A 23,847-nucleotide genomic window follows, 5' to 3' on the forward strand; every position below is an offset into this window, starting at 1 on the left:
GCGGGCCGCCAGAGCCCCGTGGTGTGAGAGCAGCCCCGAAACCGGCCTTCGGGACGGCCGGAGCATCGGCAGCGGGAACGGCAGAGCTCTCCCCTCGCTCCGCGCCGCAGGGTGCGGCCACCCCGCAGCTCCCTCCCGGACCCGCGCGGCTGCTCTCCGCCTGGTCTCCACCCCAGCTCCGGTTCCCCGGAGAGAAGTGGGTGTCTCTGCCGCAGTCGCAGAGCCACTCGTGCACGTCCGGCCGTGGCAGCAGGGTCAGGGCTGCCCAGTGCACACGTCACACTGGGTCTTACCCCTTCCGCTGACGGCAGAGGTGGTTGTGGACCAGCATGATGTCCCGGCACCGTTCGTCACAGAGATTTGTCTGGTCCCTAAACTTGGTTCCTGAGAAAGGCTTCCTGGAAGGGGCCGAGAGCGTCGTGAAACAGCGGCACACAGAACGGAGTAGTGCTTTGGAGGGGCGCAGGCTGCCCCCTGGAGAGTCCGGAGGGAGAACCCGTCACTCTTGGTAACTCGGTGACATGCCGACAAACTCCGCCGGAGGTGGGCTGGAGCGGCTGCGTCCCCCGTGCGGCCGTCACCTCCCAGGTGTGTCCCCCGTGGTGACCCTTCCTCTGTATCCGCTGGTGGTTTCAGAGGTTCGCAGACAGCATGGTTCAAGCTCTAGTGACTCGAGTCCACAATCAGGTAAAGAGCCTCTCCTTGACTTAGGGGTGTTGTTTTAACGTCATTTTCATTTCTTCAAAAACGCAGACGAGCCGCCTGTGGACAAACCGGGACACGCGAAGGACGCCGGCCCGGAGGACGGGGCCGTGCTGGGCGAGCGCGGCGAGGACGAGATGGACGTGGAGAGCGAGAAGGAGGAGGGGAAGGCCAAGGCCGGCGGGGCCTTCGCGGACGCCCTGTCGTCTCTCAACGTCCTCCGTCCAGGTGCGGCCCACCCCCCCCAGCAGTGGGCCTCGGCGGAGCCTGCCCAGCGGGGCTGGGAGGACGTCCTCGCTGGCGGCCAGGGGGCTTCCTCTTGTGGGGGGGGGGGTGTCAGAAACTTCCAGCTCTCCCGTGCTTGTCCTGGTCGGACAGGCCGGGTGCCGTCGGGGCGGCTGTGGGGCTGCCAGCGGGCAGCAGGGGCGCCGCAGCAGTTGGTTGGTGTTCTCTGCCGGCAGATGGGGTTTCTCTTGAAGCCGATGCTGAAAGCAGAACTAACCGCTGTTCGTTCCCCGCCCACGCCTCCTTCCTTTTCCACATTTCTCTACGATATACTTTGCAGATCCCGTCACTGGTTAATTAGCTTCGGAATAATTAATCCTTGTAGGCAAACTTAAATTAGGAAAAGGTATCATTTAACTCATAACACTTGTAAAATTTAAAAGTGCTTACTCTGGCCTGCCGAAGTAGTAGCATTCCAACTGGTACAGCCCTGAAGCTGTTGGCAGTGACTTCAAATGTGCCCGACCCTGTCACTCTGCATGTAGACGTTCGTCCCGGGGAAACAGTGTTTGCATCACAGCGTCATCTGCGCTGAGCAAAGCTGGGAAACTTCGTCTAGCCGGAGAGGAGCGGCTCAGTCGGTTAAGGTGCAGGGATGTCACGCAGCCATTAAAATAACGGTGCGACGAGCAGCCAGGCACTGATTTTTCCTGCAGGTGGAAAGTCAACGAACTATGTAGTGGGGGATGCTTTATGGGTCAAGAAGTTTGTTAAGCCACTAAAATTATATTTATGCAAAACAACATGAAGAAAAGCTTATGTTCTAACAAAAGCTAGGTACAGAATTGTATAGTCATCATGCTTACAGGTGAACTGAAAGCAGTTTGCAAGAGAAATATACCGTACATCTTGACGCAGACACTGGCCCACAGTGTCCGCGGCGTCATGGGTGAGACACGAGATACATTCACACAGACCACAGAGTCCTGTGGAGGAAAAGGGACGGCACAGCTACGCTCTCAAGGGGAGAGCACCTCAATCCTTCCCTTCACCGTTTTTTTTATTGGCTTTTAATTTGCACAGGAACACAGGTAAAGTTCATTAATCACTGTCAGGCAGTAAGGATCAAACAATAGATAACATACAGAGAACTATGAGCGCTTATTTTGAGTCAGGGTCTGTTAGCTAAAGGGCTACAACAAAACTTTGGGAAACAAACTCATTTCCTGCTTGGACCCTTATCATTTAATGGACAGCATTCTTAGCAAAGCAGGTTTCACAGGAGTTTATGTATTCTTTCTCAGGCCTGATCACCCGGGGAACCTGCCCTTTCCAGCACAGGGCTGCACCACCCTCCGTCATTGTTTCAGGCTTAAGTCAGGCAGAGGAAGCAAGGCAGCCAAGAGATTAGGAGACTTCTTGCAGACAGAATGAGGATTTAGGCTATGTCAAAGCCAAGGGGCAAGGGTCCATCACCCCCTTTCTCCATAGCCCCCCAAGTCCTTCCCTGGGGCCTCCACATGGTCATGCCTGTCTCAGGTCGTTCCTATCTTGGGGAATCTTTCCCGTCATTGGCTAACCCATCAAGCACTGGGGGCCAGTTATGGAAAAAGGAGCAGATGCAGCGCCCCTGCCAGGGAGATAAGCTGTGTCTCCTCACTGGCTACGGTCCAAAGGTCGCTCCCTCAGCCTTAGCCACGGGGGTGGTTACAGCTCCTGAAACCAGGCTGGGCGGCTCCCAACAATTGTTTTCTAATTTAGTAATATGCTCTGATTACTTTTGTTTTACTTAAGGGTGAAGAAAATGCTATTAAAACTTTTTTTGCTGGATTCCCCGCCCCACACACACACACACACTCTCTCTCTCTCACATCGCCAGTACGGATCCGTTTCAGTTTTCACTGTGACGGCCTGCGTCCTTCACTCTGGGTCGACAGAGCGAAGTGGGCTGCAGGCCCGGGTCGGGAGGGGCCGGCAGCTGACACCAGGACACCGTCCCGTAGCAAGGGTGTCTCGGTGAGACCGCCTCACCCCGCGCACTTTCAAGAAAGGGGAGCCTGCGTTCCTGACCCGTCTCTCGCCCTCGCCCCCCAGGGGAGATCCCCGACGCGGCGTTCATCCACGCCGCCAGGAAGAAGCGCCAGATGGCCCGGGAGCTGGGCGACTTCACCCCCCACGAGAGCGAGCCTGGGAAAGGCCGCCTCGTCCGGGAAGACGAGAACGACGCCAGCGACGACGAGGACGACGACGAGAAGCGCCGGATCGTGTTCTCTGTGAAGGAGAAGTCGCAGCGACAGAAAATCGCCGAGGAGATAGGTAACTCGGCTGGGCGGGGCGGTAGCCCGATCGTCACGCTGCTGCTAGAACCCGCATATCCAGAATCTGTCTGACGTTTTCCTAAGACGGTGTCCGCGTTAGAGGCGGGTTCTGGTTGGGCGCGAGTGTCTTGCTGGAATTTCTTGAAAACTCGAGCCTGAGTAACTGGCCCCTCCCCAGCGAGGCCGGCGGGGGCCTGTGCACCGTGCAGGCGGACCTTGGTGTCGCCGGCCCGGCACTCTCAGGGGACACTGGGCCGGGTCCCTCCCTGCGCTGAGGTGGTGTGGCGCTCACAGAGACGAGGAAACCCACCCGAGGTTTCTGTGGTTACCTCGGCTGCCTTCTGCCGAGGGGACGGGGACGCTCTGTGTCCTGAAGACAAGTGAGGGCGGGGCGTGGGATGAGGGGCGGGGCCCCCCCCGCAGTGGGTTACAGTGAGGCGGGTCAGTGCCGGCAGCGCTGCCCAACCTTGTGGCCGCAGGGGCGTGGCTCCTCCTCCCTGCCTGCCCTCCCCTCCCCTCCCCTCCCCTCCCCTCCCCTCCCTTCCCCTCCGGGTGGCCCTCACTGGTCTTGGCTGCTCTGCTGCAGGTATTGAGGGGAGCGACGACGACGCCCTAGTGTCCGGAGAGCAGGACGAGGAGCTCAGCCGGTGGGAGCAGGAGCAGATCAGGAAGGGAATCAACATCCCACAGGTGAGAGCCGAGAGCTGGACTCCAGCGGTGACAGAGCCCATTTAAAAATGTAAATGTGGGGCTTTTTTTGCCTGTTTTGTTAAAGCAGAAGTTAAGACGTATTGCATAGTGAATTGAATTTTTGTTGGCTCAAGTCCCGTAATTAAGAAAATTACATAAAGTTATGCACCCAATAAGCTTTTATTTTTTTAATATATTTTATTGAGTATGCTATTACAGTTGTCCCACTTTTTTCCTCCCCTTTATTCCCCTCCGCCCTGCACCCCCCTCCCACCAGCATTCCCCCACCTTAGTTCCTCATGGACATTCCCCCACGTCCATGGGTCGTACAAGTAAGGTCTTTGGCTTCTCCACTTCCCATACTGTTCCTACCCTCCCCCGTCTGTTTTGTACCCACCACTGATGCTGCTTATTCCCTGCACCTTCTTTTCCCCCTCCCCACTGATAATCCTCCCTGTGATCTCCATTTCTGTGACTCTGTTCCTGTTCCAGTTTGCGTAGTTTTGTTTTTTGGGGTTTTTTTTTTAGGTTTAGCTGTTGATAGTTGTGAGTTTGTTGTCATTTTACTGTTCATATTTTTTATCATCTTTTTCTTAGATAAGGCCCTTTAACATTTCATATAATAAGGGCTTGGTGATGATGAACAACTTTAACTTGACCTTATCTGGGAAGCACTTTATCTGCCCTTTCATTCTATATAATTATTTCACTGGATAGAGTCATCTTGGATGTAGGTCCTTGCCTTTCATGACTTGGAATACTTCTTTCCAGCCCCTTCTTCCTTGCAAAGTTTCTTTTGAGAAATCAGCTGATACTCTGATGGGAACTCCTTTGTAGGCAACAATGGTCTCCTTTTCTCTTGCTGCTTTTAAGATTCTGTGTCTTTAATCTTGGGGAATGGAATTATGATATGCTTTGGCGTGTGCTTCCTTGGGTCCAACTTCTTTGGAACAGGTTTTTGCAGTCTGAGGTTTTGAGTCTTTATCTCCCCACGCTGGGACCCTGAGCTGTGCGGTCTCTCTTGCTCCCCAGTTGTCCCTCCCGGTTTATCTGCACGCGAGTGTGGGGCCGCCTGGTCCGCCAGCCCCGCCGAACCCCACGTCCTCTCTGCCCGGCTGCCCGTCTCCACCCCTCCTACCGGTCTGGATGAATGTTTCTTCTTTAGTTTAACTCCTTGGTGTTGGACTTCCATACAGTTCGATTTTCTGGCATTTCTGGTTATTTTTTGTTTTCAAATTTGTTTCCTGCTTTTGGTTGTGTGAGAAGGTAAAGCGTATCTACCTGTGCCTCCATCTTGGCCAGAAGTCCTCCAATAAGCTTTTAGACGAAACAGTATTATATTTTGTTCTTTATAGTCAAGTGATGGAAGAATTTCTAGTTTCTTAGATCAGTGTATCTCAAAGTGGTTCCTTAACCAGCGGCATCAAACACCGTCTGGGAGCTTGTGAGAAGTGCAGATTCCCACTTGCCTGGAGCTAGGGAATGAGCAAGTCTGCGGGGGCAGGGTGCAGCCTGTTTCAGGGGCCCTCAGGATGATTCCGAAGCATGCCCAAGTCCGAGAAACACTGTATCGGTAAGGTGGTTCTTCCCTGGTCTGGCTCCTTCTCTGACTTAAGAGGTTACTTTGTAGTAGGTGAGTTTCTCTTCCTGTAGGTGGAAGATACCTTCCTAAATAGCCACAACATTTGTTTCATGGAAGGGCAGTGAGCGGAGATGGTGCAGGAACTGTGACCCTCTCGTTACCAGGGGTGTGCAGTGGGGAACCTGGGAGTGGGTGTGGGGGGTCCGCGATGCCCGATGCCCGCCCCTGCTCCTATGTCTGTCCTGGGCCGTGGTTCGGTTTGTCGTCCTCCACTGATGAAGTGCTGGCCTGGGGTTATTTTTAATGTCCCTTCCAACTCTTCTTTCTCCCCCTGCCCCAAAGATTTTGTGTGTTTTTGGAGAGGGGAGAGAGGGAGAGAAACATCAATGTGTGGTTGACTCTTGCATGCCCCCTACTGGGAACCTGGCCTGCAACCCAGGCATGTGCCCTGACTGGGAATCGAACTGGCGACCCTTTGGTTGTCAGCACTCAGTCCACTGAGCCACACCAGCCAGGGCCCAACTCAACTTCTTTTTCTAAAAACCATTGGAAATGAATCCTGTAATCCCATAAGAGAATAAGAACAGTCCATCTAGCACTACTTGTACTTGATTTTGAAGAATTCTAACTATTTTTAATTGAATACTGTTCAGAAAACAGTTTAATTTTTGCTGTTAGGTTTTTGTAACCTTAAAGGCATGATATTATTTTTGGCGTGATTTCATCTACCAGCTTTCACATGCACCTGTTTCTTCTCCAGGTTCAAGCAAGCCAGCCCACCGAAGTGAACATGTACTACCAGAATGCCTACCCGGCCATGCCTTACGGCTCCTCCTACGGCATTCCTTACAGCTACACGGCCTACGGATCGGCTGATGGCAAATCTCAAAAAGCAGATAGTACCGCCCCTTTCAAAACCCCCAGTAACGAGACGACTCCCGTCACTATTGATCTGGTAAAGAAACAGCTGAAAGACAGGTAGGGCAGACTGGTGGCGCCGAGACCCGTCCTCCCGCTCTGTGCTCGCAGGGGCCGCTGTCGTGGGGCCCGGGGCGGCGGGTGCAGGGAGGAGAGCCCCACCCGCCCCAGCCGAGTGGGGGCTGCTTCCCTCTCTGCCCTGCCCCCCCACCGTGGACGCCCTCTGCGGGAGCCCCGCCGAGCCCTAGAGACGCCACCCCTGACCTTGCTGGCGGCAGCTCTGTGCTGCCGCGTCCCGGACTCGGACAGGGTGCCGTCCGGCCCTGGGGGGGCCCAGCAGTGCGTCTCGGACAGCCCCCCGTAACTTTGCCTTTTTCTCTGGGAGCCGAGCAGTCCAGGTGACGGCTGCCGCTCCGCGCTCGTGCGTGTGTGTGTGTGTGCTGAGAGTGGCACGGAGTGCGCTGTGATGTCGTGGGGGTCCCGAGCGCCCAGCCCCGGGGAGTAAGCGTGCTCCGTCTGCCCTCCTGTGCTCTCAGGTTGGACGCCATGAAAGAGGCGCACAGAGCCAACCAGCAGCAGCGCGAGAAGCACCTGCGCAGCCGCGTGGACTCCACCCGGGCGATTGAGAGACTGGAAGGGTCCTCGGGGGGTACTGGTGAACGGTATAAGTTTTTGCAAGAAATGCGAGGGTATGTCCAAGACTTGCTTGAGTGTTTCAGTGAAAAGGTAAGAATGCAAAGATACTACTCTCTTTGATAAGGCAAACGAGGGCGGTCGAGGTGGCGTTGCGCAGGTGGTGTCTGTGGCCCCAGAGAGTGCCCCCCGAGTCCCACCTGAGGGGTGGCGGGCAGGCGCGCGTCCCTTCCGGGGTGGCCTTGCGTCTGGGCAGACGCGCTGCCTGCGCGGAAAGCGGGGGTCTAGCCCGGCTCGTTTAAATGGGCCCCTGGCCGGCCCCGCCTCAGTCGAGTGGTGGGCGCGGGGCTGCCCCCGGTCAGCAGCCTGAGGGTCTCATCGGATGGAAGTTTGTTTTTTATGGTTCGTGTCAAAACTTGCTTTTGACCCGTCCGTACGAGCAACTCCAGATGTGCCCAGAGACGCACCGTTGCGTCAGTTTTCAGTTTCCTCCCCAGGCGAGGCCGGTCCCCGGGCTGCTGGCAGCTCCCGCCCAGGGAAGCCTGCGCTGCTTCCGTTCCGGGAACCGTCCGCGGGCCGGCGTTTCTTCTGCGGTCTCGCTCTCCCTCGTCCTTTTTTCAGTGTGGTAGCGGACTTTTAGTGCGAAGCTCAGTGTTTTTAGTGTGAGTTACGCTGTTATATTAGCCGCCTGGAGGAACCCCCTTTTTCTCAGATGACTTCTGAGTTGATCTTCTCTAAGACAAGCGTTACCGTTTGGTGAGCGGGTTTATAAGCGTCCGTGGGTTTTGCGCCCTTACGTTTAAAACGGTTGCAGCGGCGGTGCGCTGCACGTCCTGTCTCTGAACTTGCAGGCGATGCGGGTCCGGAGTCACGTCCCCCCTCACCCCTGGCTCCGTGGGTCGGGGCGGGGTCTGCGCGCACACCAGTGCTCGCACGAGTGTTGTAGCGCGTCACTGTCTCTGCTGACGCTTCAGCGCCCCGAAGCCGGCCCGTGTCTTCCTCGGGGGCTTTCCTGGGGCCGGCCGGGGTCAGGCCCGGGCAGGGCAGCCCTCCGTGGGTCCTCTGCAGGGCTCACTACGTCCTGGTGTCTGCCGCCCGGTGTCTGGAGAAGCGGCTTCTGCAGCTGAACTGTGCGTGCCCCTTGTGGCAGACCCCTGGCTGGGGGCCCACAGCGCAGGGGTGGGGGAGGAGCACGGGCTGGCCCCTGTGCAGGGGGTGCAGGGTAGTGTCGCCGGCGGCCCGGCCTCTCCCACTAATACTGCCCTCGGGTCTCAGCGGGCAAGACGGGAGCTAACAACCTTCTGTGGCTGGAGAGAGGACCTTTGTCCTAAGCCACACTTGTACGTGACGTTTGTCCCTGGGAGCCGTGCCTAGGCACTTTGGCCTTTGCTTCGGAAAGCACGTCAGTAAACCTGTCACAGTGCTCCTGGTTGCACAGAGCTCTTCAGAAACGGGGACGGCCGTAGGGCCCACTAGACTTGCAGGTCTCGCGTTAGACGACAAGGACGTCCAGTTCATGGAGCTTCTGACTTGATACTCATTCCATAGCCAGCTCTATCAGTGATCAGCAGTGCCCTTGGCGTCCGCACGGGTGCTCTGCCCAGCACGCCGCCTCCACGGCGAAGGCGTGACACGTGGACTGTCGCACACTTCAGAGACAGTCTCTGGGCTCAGCCGCCGGGGACCATCAGGGCAGGTCTGGGGACCCTGATGCCCGCAGTGCGGGACTTCGGGGGTGAGGGGACTCCGTTCCCTGGCCCGTCCGTGACCGCCCGCTCCTGGCCCGGCGGAGTCCTGCGGGCACCTGCGGTGGCTTTCGCGGCAGACTCCGCGCTGCCCGCCCACCCGTCCCCGAGTCTGCGCTCGGCCCGTCCGCTCAGGAAGCGGCGGCCGCGCTCGCTGCCCGGGCCCCGACTCGGAATAGCCGGCTCTCCGTCCGCACCGGCCCCGGGAAACCAGGCTTCCTGGCCCCTCGGGTGTGTGTGGCGGTCGCTGGTGGGCGTGGAAGTTCCCTGCCGTGTGGTTACAGCGCAAGGTCACCAGCAGAGCGCTTCCTGCTTTTCCCTCTTAAGTTGGGCCTCGTTCTGTGAGCTTTGGTTTTCCACGGGAGCCACGTGGCGCTGAGTCACGGGCAGCGACCTGGAAACCTTGCTGGCTTCGTGAAGTGGCCATTCACGTGAAGAATGTTATTTTCTTAAGTATTCTTTTTTTTTTTAAAGATTTTATTTATTTACTTTTTAGAGAGGGAAGGGAGGGAGAAAGAGAGAGAGAGAGAAACATCAATGTGCGGTTGCTGGGGGCCGTGGCCTGCAACCCAGGCATGTGCCCTGACTGGGAATTGAACCTGCGACACTTTGGTTCACAGCCCGCGCTCAATCCACTGAGCTACGCCAGCCAGGGCTGAATGTTATTTTCTTAAGGAAACATTTCAACATTTGAGGAGAAGAGCTTTTTGGGGTTGATTCCAGGCGAGTTAGTGAGAGCAAGAAGTTTATTTGCCTCGTCTGTGTGAACGGACGCAGGCTGCGTTAGAACGTGTGATAGGCTGCAGAGCAGTGCGGGGGACACGGCGGGGCAGGGTTGGGGGGTGTCCGGCGCCAGGCGGCTGGCGGCCCCGCTCTCGCCCGCTCGCAGAGCCGTGGCCTCTGCTGGGCGCCGGGGCGCTGGCGGTGCGCTGTGACCTGCGCAGACTGGGAGGCGGCAGGTCACGCTGCCGGCAAAGGGCAAGGGGACTGGCAAGGCCTGCCGAGTCCTTGACTCTAGGAGAAAAGCAGTAAAACTCCTGAAGTCTCTTTACCGATACTGACACGTTAAGTGTCCTGACCGAACTTCTGCTCCGGTCACTGGGTGCCGGACGCTGTAGCTCCGCACGCGGGTTAAAAGAAGTGACGTTTCCTGAGCGTCAGGAGCGAGTCGCTGTGCGTGCCCGGGGGACTCCCGGTCGTTCTGTCCTTAGGGCGTGCCTCGTCAGAGGCCCGGAGCTGGCGCGGGGCCCGCGCGCGCGGGCGGCGGGGAGCCCGGTGTTACGGAGTGTGTTGTATTTCCGCAGGTGCCCCTGATTAACGAGCTCGAGTCCGCGGTACACCAGCTGTATAAACAGCGAGCCTCCCGCCTTGTCCAAAGACGACAAGATGATATTAAAGATGAATCCTCGGAGTTTTCAAGCCATTCAAGTCAGTCCATCTTGAAGGTTTTTATTATTCATTAAACAACCTCGTTCACTTAGCGCAGCCTGACCGAAACTTAGAGATCTCAGGGCATCTCGTGTGTGTAGTAGATGAAGGGGTTCCCGTGCTCTCGGGTCAAGTAGCCCTGGAAACCACAGCCGGGGCCGTGTTTAAGGAAGCAGAGCAGCTCCCAGGGGCTCGGAGACCGGGGCCGGGTGCGGGCAGCGCCCCTCCTCCCGGCGTCAGGGGACACCCCGTGGGGTCTTACCGCGAAACTGCCGTCCGGTGGGCTCTGACTGGTTTCTGCCCCCACGCCCGTCCCCTCGGCAGTGCCGACACCCCCCGCTGTGAGTGGCCACGGGGAAACTCCAAGTTTAGGGACGGGGGTTCGGGGGTGGGGGGCAGGCATACAGAGCGGTTTTCTTCTACACGACAGATGAGCTTCGAGCTTCCCCTTGTAGGTGAAAGCAGAATTGCTTGCCTTTTGCAGTTTGTCTTGCAAACGATATTAGGTTTTCAGTGAGTCAGTTGATGCCTGCATTTCTTGAAATGTTAGTGTAAAAATTTAGAAATTGAATTTATATCCTTTCACCATAATTGTGGTGTTATGGAAAACCACAATTAATTGGAACCCGCTTAGTAAATAGTTAGCTGAGGTTGTTCAACCAGATGTTGTAAGCTTCTTCGCTCTGTTTTTCCCACCCCCTGCCGTGCCGCGGGCGCTCGAACAGCGACTCCCCCGGCGGCACGGGGTGGTTGGGCCGCCTGCGCCGGCAGCCCCCAAACGCACACGTGCGGAGGTCCTTCCCGGGGCAGGCTCCTGGTCCCCTCCCGGAGGGTCTTCCCGGGTCCCGGCCCATCACCTGCACGCTGAATGGCCACCTCAGGTCGTCCCAGTGACAGGGTCTCAGTGTTAGGCTTCCCGAAAACAGCGCTTTGTCGCGTAGAGTCCCCGAGAGAGCGCCCTCCCTCCGGTGTGCCTGGCCGGGCAGAGCGGCACGGAGCGAGCGGGATGCGGGAGCCCTGCGACGGGTGGCTCGGCCTCGGTGCCGCCCCCCGAGTTTGGACGGGAGGGTCGCGGTGCTGGGCGCCTGGCCAGCGAGCGGGTCCCTGCGGGCTCCCGTCTGACTACCCCCGAATCAGGCTTCGGGGGCAGGCTGCAGGTAACCGTCACTCCGAGGAAGGGACGTAGTTTCCTTTTCAGTCCGAGGGTTCGCGTGAGCCGTGCCTTTCATCTGATGCTCGCTCCCACTTACAGCCCATCCTTCGTAATCGGGAGCTGCTTACTTACCTAGAATTAGAAGTAAGAGGTGAACGGTGATACACGTTAATTAGGTTGAGATTTGGAAAGAAACTGAAAAGTAGCGCGGGAGTGACAAATGCTGCCCTAGAGGAAGTGCTCGGTGACTGCCAGAGACTTGAGGGAAATTGCACGGGGCGCTGAAGCACCGGCTGCATTTCTGGCGTTTTCGTAAAGAAACAAGGAAGCCGGGATTCATCTCTTTAGATCCCTGAGCAGTAATCACAGCTGCTGCGTGTGGTTCTCACAGAGCGGGGGGCCGCCCACCGTCCTACCTACCTCAGTATTGACTTTTAAAAATCCGTAAGCATGGCTACGTTTTAAATATTTACTGTAGCAATGCGTATTCTTTAGAACATTTCTTTAGTGAAGGTACCTCTCAAAGAGGCAGGGATTGTTTTTGTGGTTTGGGGCTTTTTAACGGATTCATCACGGCGTGCCGTGAACGCACATTCGAGGTGAAGCAGGGGCATCGTTTGTGTGAATCTTCCCTTGCCGTTCGTGAACGCTGGGACGTCCTCCCTAATCTCTGAGCTGCTCTGGTGCCCGGATGAAAAGCTCAGCGAGGACGTCAGCTTTGAAAGCAGCGGGGCCCAGGGTCATTGGACGCCGCAGGGCAGAGGGCTGCCGGGGTGTTCCCCGGTGCCCGGGGAAGCTCCTCCCATCTTACGAGGATTGCCCCTGCCGCCCCCGGGGGGTTCCCTTCCCCTCTCTGCCCACACGAGGCAGGTCCTCATGTCGTCACCCCGTGGCGAGTGGGCTTCCTCCCGCCTCGTCTCGCCTGCAGTCGCAGAGCCAGCGGGCAGCGTTGGTGAGGACCCAGCGTGTGACAGAGCCGTCCTCCCGGTGTGGCTCTGCGACAGGGAGACAAGGGGAGGCCTGCGGACGGGCGGGCAGACGTTCCCGCACTCCCCCTGCCGCCCCTGGAGGAGAGATGCGTGGACTCTGTCCCGGGGGGAGAGAATGGCTTCAGGGAGAAGGCCCAGAGGCGCAAACAGCCCTGGGCCCCCCGCAAGGAGTTGGCTGTCGGCCCAGTGATCCGAGGGACAGGGCTCCGGGAGACAGCCCCCCCCCCTTGGTCCACAGCCCCTCCCTGCCCCGTCCACAGGCCGGCCAGGCCTCTGTGCGGGCGGTAGCTGACCGTGGCCCAAGAGCGCAGCAGGGGCTGTCGAGCCGCCAGGACGGACGCCCCAGGGACAGTGCAGGCGGCAGGTCAGACCAGCGGGGGGCGCTGCCGGGAAGGGATGTCCTCAGAACAGGAATCACCTCTTTCTTGGAAACTGAAAATAGGCCGAGCAGATGTAAATTTAGGCAGGCAGGTGGGAAGCTAAAGCCTAAAAATTGCCCTAGGAAGTTAAGAAAGAAAGATGGAAAGCAGGTAAAAAAGAGATAGGGGACTGTGCTGTCAAAGAGCAGTGTTTGAGAGTGAGAGTTGGCCCTGTTCAGATGGTTTCAGTCTGCACGGGAGTCTGCCCTTGTCCAGAACCGGTGGCGGAGAGCACGCTTGTGCAGGCACAGTCAGAAAGAGAGAACAAGTCGTCCCACTCCTGCAGCAAAGCTGCTTTCTCATCCTGTCCGGGTCTCTCTCCTGTCACCTCACGCCATTCACCATGCGGTGCTGAAGCGTCTCCCAGAAACTGACCTGCTGTCTCCCTTTGCCGCCCAGGGAGTGCGGCTCGTTAGCTCACTGGGCCGTCGCGATAGCACCAGTGTCTGCTCCTCAGACGTAGAAAGGGGGTTCTGTCCGGTTGCACCTCTGGAGGGCTCTGACTTTTCTTCTCCTCTCGGGGGGGCACAGGGTGATGTGGGACTCACTCTACACAGAAGGCGGTCAGGGGCCGGCTGCGGCCGGGCTGGCGCCGGGGGTAGCACACAGTCTGTCATTGTAGCTTGTTCTGTGCAGACTCTTTTCTTGGGATCGGCGGGGGCGGCGTGTGACTGGAGCCGGTGTTGTCTTGCAGATAAGGCTCTGATGGCGCCGAACCTCGACTCCTTCGGGCGAGACCGGGCCCTGTGTCAGGAGCACGCGAAGCGCCGGATCGCCGAGCGGGAGGCTAGGAGGTGGGTCCGCGTGGAGCCGTGGGGCCGCTGCCGGCGGGGCCGAGCGGCAGGCGCTGCCGGGGTCCGGGTTGGGAGCTCGGTGTCTGTCCCGCAGGACTCGGCGGCGGCAAGCCCGAGAGCAGACCGGGAAGATGGCGGACCATCTCGAGGGCCTTTCCAGTGATGACGAAGAAACGTCCACGGACATCACCAATTTCAACCTGGAGAAAGGTCAGGCGTGCACCGGGAAACGGCGCTGTCATCGCATGGCTTCCGCAGGGGTGGCGGGGCTTTCACCGGAAACGGCGGCGAGCGGGCCCGTGGCCCCATGGGGACTGGCCCCCATTCCCGCGCCGCGGAGGCTTGCGCCTGCTTTCACTCCGAGCACCACCACGAGCTCTCACAAAGGGTGTGACCCCCGCCCCGGGGCGGGGGGGGGGGTTTCAGCGCTCGTGTCAGAGCAGACGCTGCTCCTCAGAATCGGGGGGTGTAAGTGACGGGAAGTCCGAGGTGCCAAGGGAGCCGCCTGGCCGGGAAAGGCAGAGCGGGTGGGGGCGCACGACCCGAGGGAGACTCCTGATTCGGGGCCCTGAGCAGCGTCAGCCGGAACGGTTGGTGCTGGTGCGTGCCCGGCGTTTCCAGGAGGGTCCCCGAATGGAAGCCTCCACCTCCCACTATGGCTGTGACCGTGTAGAGTTGTGCCGGCTGCAAGCCTTTGGGACCTCAGCTGGAGGAACTTACTTTCCTCCGCTTACTTACGGTGACCGGTGCTGAGCACACAGAAAACCTGAGGAATGACCCGGCGATCCCCCATGTGCCTGTCATCCGGATTCGGGTCCTAGTGCTGTCCAGCCGGGCGGCTTGAACTCTGTGTGCGTGGACACGTACGTGTGTGTGTGTGTGTGTGTGTGCGCGCGCGTGTGCTGACCCCGCAGAAATAGCTTACACACGTCACGAGACCTGCCTCCGAGAACTTCCCTGTGTCTCCCAGAACAAGGGTATCTTTCTGCCTACTCACAACACCGTTGTCACACCCAAGAAAATTAACCCCCCAAAAATTTTTAACTTTTTTCAAAAGTTAAAAAACACTTTTTTACTCCATTGATTTTCAAAAGCGAGATGAAGGAAGACATCCATTCGCTGTTCTGCCTAGCGATGTTGTCCCTGGTTGCTGCTCGCACGTGCCCCACATGCCCCCCCTGGGGTGGGACCTGCAACCTTGGGGCGTCGGGACGGCGCTCTGGCCGCCTGGGCCGCGTGGCCAGGGCCCAGCTAAAATTCCTTGTGTCATGTCTGCGCTCAGTGGCCTCCGTGGCAGCCTCCCGAGAACACTTCAGTGCCCGTTTTGTGGGGGGTTCGGTGTCGCCCCCCAAACCAGCGCCCACATGGGGTCCGGCCCTGCGTGTGGTTCTGACACCGTTTTGTCGAGAGTTAGCTCGAGGTCACGAGCGCGCCGCGCACGCACCCCCGGTGCTGGGGGGCCTGTGTGAGGTGCCGACCTCTCGGAGAGACTGGGCGCTCGTGCAGAGCGGCCTCCGCCCCAGGTCGGCCTGTGTCCTCGCGCCGGCAGCTCGTTCTCCCTCGGAACCGGAATCCGGTCTGGAACCTCGATCAGACTGAGACTGAGTTTTTGTGGCAAGAGTACTTCATCCAAGGTGCTGTTAGTTCCTGCACACACAGTAACATGGCAGGTGGTCGCCCCACCGTTGGCGACGTGAAGGCTGATTTTGAGAAGATTGGGTTTTGAGGTGTCGCCCCCACTAGGTCTCTCCATGGTACAGATCCCCCTCCCCCGAGTCACCTGGGCCACCGCACCCCCTTTGACTCACCGCCGAGGTCCATCGCTGATGCTCGCCAGCGGCAGCCGCTGCAGCGGGCAGCGGGCCGGGAAGGAGAGACGTTGGTCACGGGTTGTAACGCATGTGTGTCATTGACCCAGTGGTCGGTGGGGGGAGGAGCCAGGGGCGGAGCTGGCACTTGGCGTCCTTGCAGCTGGCACGCCTCGGGAACTGAGATCTGACCTGAGCTGCTGGGGCAGGCGCCCTTCAGCCGAACGGTGCCACGGAAGACAGCGCACGCTGGGCCGTTCGGGAGAAAGGGCTGCGCTTCGGGTGGAAGCTGAACTTACCTGTTCACCCTCTCCTTTAAACTGGAATGAACTAACAGTCGTTCCCTTGTTGGCGAGCCCGTCTCTTCGATGCCCGAGCTGCAGAGGAGACGCTGGAAACACTGAGCTGCGTCTTGTCTAGAGCCTACTGAGTCTGGGTCTCCGGGGCTCTGTTGTTTTCAGATCGCATTTCAAAAGAGTCCAGCAAGATCTTTGAAGACGTCCTGGAGAGCTTCTGTTCCATCGACTGTATTAAGTCACAGTTCGAAGCGTGGCGCTCAAAGTACTACACATCCTACAAGGACGCTTACATCGGCCTGTGCCTGCCGAAGCTGTTCAACCCCCTCATACGGCTGCAGCTCCTCACCTGGACTCCTCTCGAGGTGGGTGGCTTCCGTCACCGCGAGAAAGCCGCACAGCACGACACCTGGGTGGTTCTAACCTCCAGTTAGGGCTGTGGGCTTCCGCGAGGTGCGTCTCGGGGGCGCAGGGTTATGATGGGCCCTGGTGGTGGCTGGCCGTGGCCTGGGGTCTGCGTCTCTATAGAGCTCGGGAGCCAGCTGCTGCTTTTCAGTTGGTACATGGTGCCCTTCTCGGTCCCCAGAGTTACTCCTGGGGACCCTGGACCGGGACCGTGAATGAGCGGGGAGAACGTGGTCCTTGGGTCCTAGACCTTGGAGTTGTGTGAAATAAGGGCCGGAACTACTGATACCAAGGCGGGGGCAGTGGGACTGGGGAGGGTGAGACAGGCTGCTGGGCTGGGAGGTGGGACCCGTGAAACCTGTCGGCCTCAGGCACAGGAGAGGAGACTAGAATTTGCCCAGGCGTGTAGTGGTGGTGGTGTTCCAGACAGGCCGTGCAAGTCCCCGACACATGGAGGAGCAGGGGGCGGGGTGGCTGGGCTGAGCGTGTGGGCCGTGTGGGGGATGGCTGGGGGCGGAGCCCTGGAGATGACCGGAGGGAGACACGCAGCCCTGCCAGACCTCGTGCGGGGTCCCACGTGCGAGGGTCCCAGGGGCTCGGCGGGGCCATCTGCTGCTGGGGTTCCCTCCCCCAGGAGGGCCCCCGCTGCCCTGTAGGGACTGGGGTGTCGGCCCCGCATCCCCCGGTCCTGCCCCCCAGCTCAGCGAGCCCCCGCTTGGCTTGCAGCCTCACCTCTCCCCAGTGCCAGTCACCTCACTCCGTTCCCTTCCTTCAAGGGTCCCAGGCCTGTGCTGCCGGTGCTGCCAGTGCTGCGTGGTCTGAAAACGGGGGCCCCCCGTGTTCTGTCCACTTCTGCCTTGTTTGTGGCCAGGGGCCAGGCCCGGGTCCGACAGCTCTTGTATTGGCTGGGAGCGGCGGTAGCCGCCGTCTGCATGTGCTGGGGTGCCCTTGTCGCTGCTGCAGGCCCAGTGCCGGGACTTCGAGAGCATGCTGTGGTTCGAGTCCCTGCTGTTCTACGGCTGCGAAGAGCGGGAGCAGGAGCGGGGCGACGTGGACGTGGCGCTGCTGCCCACGGTCGTGGAGAAGGTGCTCCTTCCCAAGCTGACAGGTGGGTCCCGGGCTCCTCGGGCCTGCTTCCGGGGCCGCGGCCACGGCGCGCTTTCCCACGGCGCGCTTTCCCACGGCAGTCGCTGTGTGGATGGTGAGGTCACCGCCCGGCCCAGAGGTCGCGCACGGGCAGACACGTGTCTCCTCTTCGCCCGGGCCTCAGGGACCGCCCGGCGGCAGCCCCGGGACAACTGCCTGGGGCACGCGGGGGCCTGGGCCCTGTGCGCTTTGCTGGGAGAAGTTTCTCGCACCATCATCAGTGTCTCCCAAGATTAGAAATCACGGGTGCAGGAGCCGATGTAAAGTAGTGAAAATAAGTTTTGAAGTTTAGTTGGAAATTCTTGGTGTTGGGACAGTGTTTGTTAGGACATTGAAACCTTTCTCCCCATTTTTATTTTCACGGATCAGTAGAACACAGAGGAGCCTGTGTTCTCCCCATCTTTGCCTCGTCCTCGGGTTCCCACAGCTGACTGACTGCTCAGAGGCTTGGTCTCGGGGGCGGGGCGGGCGCGCAGGGGGGTATCAGCGTCTGTGCGCCGCAGACCACGCGGCCCCGGGTTCGGCCAGCTGGGACCTAGCCGTGTCGCCCCTCACTCGGCCTTCATCCGGACAGTGATAGCGGAGAGCATGTGGGACCCTTTCTCTACGACGCAGACGTCGAGGATGGTCGGCATCACGTTGAAGCTAGTGGACGGGTACCCCTCAGTGGTGAACGCGGGGAACAGGAACACGCAGGTGAGGGGTGCTGCCCGGGAAAGGTCCCCGTCCTGCCTGTCCTCTGGAAGGTGAGCGGGCGCAGGGAGAGGGAGGGGGTGTCCCAAGTCTGCCGGAAAGCCCGATTCGCCTGCCTGGGCCCCGGGGCCCTGACAAAGCCCAGAACGTACAGATCGTGAGGCGACAGGTGTCCGTGTCACGGGGGCGCGCATGGAAGGGCGGTTTCCTGCTCGCACCCTCCCTGACGCCCCCCTCACTTCTCATGGGACTAGTCAAGCGTCTCTGTGAGACCTGTGTTTTTTAGGAAAAAGGAAAATGTAAAACTACTAGAATGCGTAATTATTGATGATTTAAGTGCTAAAACACTTAAATAGCATGTGAAACCACCAAGCATTCTTTTACCACTGGTTTCCAAATTTCCAATTGCCGTTGTCCCTCACTGGCCGTTCTGAAGAGCTGTTCAGACGCAGCAAAGTGCTCTTTATCACCCCTGCATTTTCAGTGGCGTGGTTCCGAGAAGAGCCAGGTCGCGTCTGATCTCAGACCCTCACAGAGCAGGTGGGGGGAGGGGAGGGGTTTCTCGGGGGCTTCAGGCCTGGGTGGGGGCTGGGGAGCCAGGGCAGCGGTAGGCATCGGGGACCCCGGGCCCTCGGTGAGGGGAGCGGGAGACTCGGTAAGAGCGCTCACTCAAAGCTGAGCCCTCGGTCTGTGACTCGGAATACGGCCTGTTACTGTTCCTTGTTGCTACTGTTTTTCCATCTTCAGTCTGACTCGGCCCTTACCAGAGTGCGTGGTCTGTTTCTGTCTTCAGTTGTACCTGAAGGCGCTCTTGCTGAGAATGAGGAGAACTTTGGACGACGACGTGTTCATGCCCTTGTATCCCAAAAAGTGAGTGGGCACGGAGCATGGCCGTCTCCGCCACCTTCCTGCGACGGTTGCTCGAACCGTGGACTCCGCCCCTGCCGTGCGGACTGAAAGCCCGAAGGGCCCCGCGTGGCCGGAGACGGCCCCCAAGCAGAGAGAGTCGCGCGAGTGACGCTCTTGGTTCCTCCTCGGTGGCTCGGGGTCAGCTTCCACTGTTCAGACTTACTGCCTCCTGGACTGTAGTCGTTTGGAGAGGTTTTAAAGTCACTTAATTCTCTCTTTACCCCTTTTACTGGTGGAAGCGTCCTCTTCTAGGGAGCACGTGGTACTCACTGCTGGGCGAAACACCTGAACGTGGTGCGTTTCCCTTTCAGCGTCCTAGAAAACAAAAACTCGGGGCCCGCCTTGTTTTTTCAGCGGCAGTTTTGGTCGTCAGTTAAGGTACGTATGTGTAGGGTGTCTGACAGACTGCAGCTTTGCCTGACGTTATGTGTGGTGTTTCGGAACGTATGTTTGTATTTAACTCCATAGGCTTAGATACAGGTATACAGAGAGAGTCTCCATTTTGCAAAGTAGTTTTTTCCCAAAGTTTATTCAGGTTTGATGTTTCCATAGGAGAAAACGAACTCTGAGTCCCACAGTTAGGTCCACGCTAGTCAGCAGAACGCCTTGCTGCCAGTGTGTTCGGAAAACAGAGTACCGGGGAGAAGTTCGAGGCCAGGGGGAGCAGTTGGCAAGGGGCACGGAGACCCTGACCAGTGAGCCACCAAAGGTCCCCTTTGTCCCCGAGGAAGTGACTCAGCAGAGACCGCGGGAAGGCAGGGCCGCCGGGATCGGCCGCTCACCCCACCGTTCTCTCTCCGTCCCAGCTGCTGGGGAACTTTCTCCAGTGGAGCGGCATCTTGTCGAACAAGACCCTGCAGGAGCTGGCCATAGACGGCTTGTTGAATAGGTACATCCTCATGGCCTTTCAGAACTCGGAGTGCGGAGACGACAGCATCAAGAAAGCCCAAAATGTGAGTTAAATGGTACATACTCAAGTTTTCAGGGCACGGAAGTTAAAATGGATCATTTGGAGTGTTTGAAGGGAATTTCGAGACTTCACGGAAACCCCTTTGCTTGCTGGGCTTAGTGTGAGGTTGTCAGTCACCGTGACCACCCAGGTGGTTCCAGCCTTCTTTTCTTTTCATTTTTAGAGAGGAGAAGGGAGGGAGAAAGAGCGAGAGAAACATCAATATGTGGTTGCCTCTCTTGCGCCCCCTACTGGGGACCTGGACCACAACCCAGGCATGTGTCCTGACTGGGAATCGAACTGGTGACCCTTTCTTTGGTTTGCAGGCCAGCACTCAGTCCGCTGAGCCATACCAGCCAGGGCTCCCGTGGCCTTCTTTACACAAAGATTTGTCCTGTGACATAACGTGTATTTCCATCCGTACATCCATCTACCTGTGTCAGTGTTTTTATAGCTATTCATAAAAGTTTTAAGAATTTTTAACAATTGAATAAGTGCTTTTTTTTTCAGTGTTACTAAAGAAATGGTTTCTTTTCTCATTTAAGAAGTGATTAAAATTTTTTTTTCTTTTACTAATTCCAGACAGAGAGAGAAGGGTGGGAGAAAGGGAGGGAGAGAAACATCAGTGTGCTGCCTCCTGCACGTGCCCCAACCGGAGACCAAACCCAAACCCAGGGCTGTGCCCTGACGGGAATTGAACCCACGACTTTTCGGTTTGTGGGACAATGCCCAACCCGCTGAGCCATGGCGGCTGAGGAGAGAAATTATTTTTTTTAAGCTGTTTTTTATACTTTACATATGAGTTCCATAATTTGGTCTTTTTTAAAAATATTTTTTGAAACAATCACAAAATTAAACTTTCGAGTGCAGTGCGGTTTTCCCAGACAGTGTCGGGGTGTCTCTGGCAGGGTGCCCTCCAGCGCCCCGACACTGCCGGGTCTGCGTCCTGTAAACACCGGTACTCGCTCCCTGACTCCGACGCGGCCCCAGAGGTGACCGTGTCACCGCAGCCTGAGTTCCGTGGTGACTGTCGGCGACGACGCCGATAGCCGTGCCGGTCAGCGGCAGCTCCCGGGCCACCTCTCGCACCCGATTGTCTCGTCTGCGCAGTCTCTCTGCTCTGGAGGAGTCAGGCCCTCAGTCTGTCCTCGACCTTCCTCACCTTGACATTGTTAAAGATGACAGGCGCGTTACTTTGTGGACTGTCCCTCAGTTGAGGTTTGTCTGATAGTCTCAGTAGGTTCAGATTCTGCGTCTCCGGCAGGTTTCATCAGTGGCAGTCCCTTCACACTGACCTCTGTGACCTTGGGACATGCCCTCTCATTTCTGGGGAGCGCCGTCTTGCTTTCCCGCACGCCACGCCCCGGCCCCCGGCCCCCGCTCAGCCCCGGCCCTGGACTCGGTCGCTGCTCCTTGCCCCTGGGTCCCCCGCACACTGGCCTGACGCCCTTTCGCGGGCTGCCTTCCCGCGTGGGGGGCTGGCCTCCCTGCTCTGGGTCTGTCCTGCCCCCGGGCCCTGCCACCTGCTGAGGCCCTTGCCCTCGCTGCCCCTCTGGGGGAAGCTCTTCCCTGCGCTCCGGCCCCCCCCCGCTGCACCGCCCTCGCGGTGCCTGGGCCTGCGCGCCCAGCCTGGGGGGCGGTGGGGGGGGGGCGGCAGCGGCGTGTGGCCGTGCGGCTGCAGGTGCTCTCGAGTCCAGCGCTGCCGACGCAGGAGAGTTGGTGCGTTCAGGGCTCCCTGGGAGACTGAGGGTGAGGCGGCTGGTTGTCAGTATTTCGTCCCTGATGTAGCCATAGACTGGACAAACTGTTTGTCTTCTGCTTTGAGTACCTCTCGCATGTGTTCAGGTAGAAATTCAGGTGTGTGAGGGAAAGCTATATGGTTAATGTAGGTTGAAAAGAACTTCCCTTCAAAGTAATGAGCACAAAGTCCCGTGGTGAGTCTCCCGGTGGAATGCGGGGTCCCCGTGGTTTAGGCGTGGCCGTGGCCGGCTCCGGGTCAGCGCCCCGCCCCGCCCTCCCCCGCAGGTCGTCAGCTGCTTCCCCAGGCAGTGGTTCGCGAACCTGCAGGGAGAGCGGACCATTGCCCAGCTGGAGAACTTCTGTCGGTACCTGGTGCACTTGGCGGACACGCTCTACAGGAACAGCATCGGCTGCTCTGACGTGGAGAAGAGGAATGCCAGGTAATTATTCGTGACGGCTGAATGAAATGGCGGTCCAGGCCTCAGTTGTTAGAGTCAGTGTTGCGAAAATGCTAAGTAGAGACATGTTTATATTTTAGTTTGAACTGTACGTTGACTTAGCATTGGTAAACATACCAAAAATACACATTATTTTCTCTTTTTGTGGTTTTACCTAATCTTTTTCAATAGGATGTGTTTGAAAGCATTAAGAAAATCTGCTGGTAACGCCCAGGCCTGAGGGGCATGAATGAGGCACGGTTTTCCGTCTCCTCCCCTGCAGAGCTGGGGGTTCCAGGCTCTGGGAGCACCCTGGGTCTCGGGCTCGGACACTCCCACGGGTGTAAGCCCCGGAGGAGCCAGTCGGCGGGACCTGGAGTGCCCTGAGCATCCCCCACCCCACCCCAGACGTGCGCTCTGCGTGGAGGGTCCCATGTCCACGTCAGAGCACACAGGGCGTCCCTCGGGACTTTTGGGGGGCAGCTTGTACACACTTTTTATCAAAGGCTGCAAGGAAGAAGGAATGAATTGCAATTTCTTTTTGTGGACATTGTTCTGGATGTTTGTTTGGGATAAATCTCTAGCGTAAAAAGTAAATAATAAATTAGCACAATTTGAGAGAATTTTCTTTTTGAACACTGCATTTCATATAACCTTCCTAATATAGTTTCATTTTCATTTAAATCACACCATTAATCTTATCCCTCTTCCGTGTAAAAGGACCCTCTTTTTTAAAGAGGAGTGTTGTTATCTTTTAGGATAAAAAATTAGAAGCAAAGTAGGTAGTAAAAACTTCAGTGGTAAAATTCTTTGGCAGGTAACTTTGTTTTATATTTTAATTTCACCTTTGGTGTTGGTTGTTAACTTATTGTCACTCACATCTCTTCTCAAGGTGTTGTATTTTCTTGGATAAGTTTTGTTTGCTTTTCCACGCTGTTTTGTTGGGAATTAAATGTCCACAAATGGCATGAACTTTCTGCGGGAGAGCACTCGGGCGCCTGCTGTGTGCGGTGCCCATAAAGCAGGCCCCACGGAGGCTGCGGTGGCCCGGGCTATAGCCTCCCCCTGGGGGGCGCTCCCCTCGGTCTCGGGGGTGGGGGGGTGGGGCGTGGTACGAGCAGGCGGGGCGCCATGTGCGCTGTTCGTCCCGGGTGTCAGAGCTGTCCACCGGCTCCCTGGCAGTTCTGGAAGGTTCTGGGCGGTCCTGGGCCAGCAGTGTCTGCACCGTCTGGAAGCTCACCGGCTGGAGACGCAGGCTCTCAGGCCCGCCTCTCCCTTTGGGACTCCAGGCTGGGCTGGCTGGTGACCTGTGTCTGAGCAGGGCTCGAGGTCCTGACCTTTGCTGAAATTGGAGGGTGGCTTAATGGGAGGAGAAGGGCTTCCCCCGGAGGTGGAGGAAACGGGTTAGGCTTCTCCGAGAGCTCTGAAGAGCGGAAGTGATGCTGGGCCTCGCATTGGCGAGGGGGGGGCGGTGTGAAGGCCCACCCGTGGGATCTGAGTGCCAGACCCGGCCTCAGAGCGCCCGTCAGGGCTCTGGTCAGCAGAGCGACGGGCGGGCCCTGCAGTGGTGTGGAGGGAGGTGGCTTTCTTCCCTGTCTGGGTCTTCATGGAAATGGCTCAGGGAATGACGCTTCAGGGCGCTTTTGTTTTTGAAATTGGGTCCCCTGTCTCTGGGCTAGTCGTGTAAACAAACTGTTGTTTTATATGGAGATAGATGTATTTTAAAATACAGTATAGCTCTTCTGTTTTCCTTCTTTAAAAATGTATACTTGGAAATATTGATTGCAAAACCTCAAAAATGGTCATAAAGTTAATAACAAATTTTTCCTTTAAGGCTTTTGTACAAATTAATGAGATTCTGCTGCTTT

The 23,847-nt window shown here is 57.8% G+C and overlaps 1 protein-coding gene across 1 annotated transcript in view; it reads left to right on the forward strand.

Moving 5' to 3' along the window:
* Positions 1-23,847, forward strand: part of PAXBP1 (PAX3 and PAX7 binding protein 1) — a 30,270-nt gene that overhangs the window by 5,349 nt on the left and 1,074 nt on the right. The window contains exons 3-17 of the mRNA XM_045852410.1: positions 754-930; positions 3,022-3,243; positions 3,832-3,935; positions 6,278-6,495; positions 6,972-7,161; positions 10,118-10,241; positions 13,497-13,596; positions 13,691-13,806; positions 15,866-16,065; positions 17,069-17,213; positions 17,826-17,947; positions 18,738-18,814; positions 19,165-19,231; positions 19,660-19,806; positions 21,828-21,982. Coding sequence (XP_045708366.1) covers positions 754-930; positions 3,022-3,243; positions 3,832-3,935; positions 6,278-6,495; positions 6,972-7,161; positions 10,118-10,241; positions 13,497-13,596; positions 13,691-13,806; positions 15,866-16,065; positions 17,069-17,213; positions 17,826-17,947; positions 18,738-18,814; positions 19,165-19,231; positions 19,660-19,806; positions 21,828-21,982 — 2,164 coding nt within the window. The remainder of the gene's footprint in view (positions 1-753; positions 931-3,021; positions 3,244-3,831; positions 3,936-6,277; positions 6,496-6,971; positions 7,162-10,117; positions 10,242-13,496; positions 13,597-13,690; positions 13,807-15,865; positions 16,066-17,068; positions 17,214-17,825; positions 17,948-18,737; positions 18,815-19,164; positions 19,232-19,659; positions 19,807-21,827; positions 21,983-23,847) is intronic.

Source organism: Phyllostomus hastatus, unplaced genomic scaffold, assembly GCF_019186645.2.
Source record: "Phyllostomus hastatus isolate PE091 unplaced genomic scaffold, TTU_PhHast_1.1 phas_contig_948, whole genome shotgun sequence".
NCBI classification, from domain to species: domain Eukaryota; kingdom Metazoa; phylum Chordata; class Mammalia; order Chiroptera; family Phyllostomidae; genus Phyllostomus; species Phyllostomus hastatus.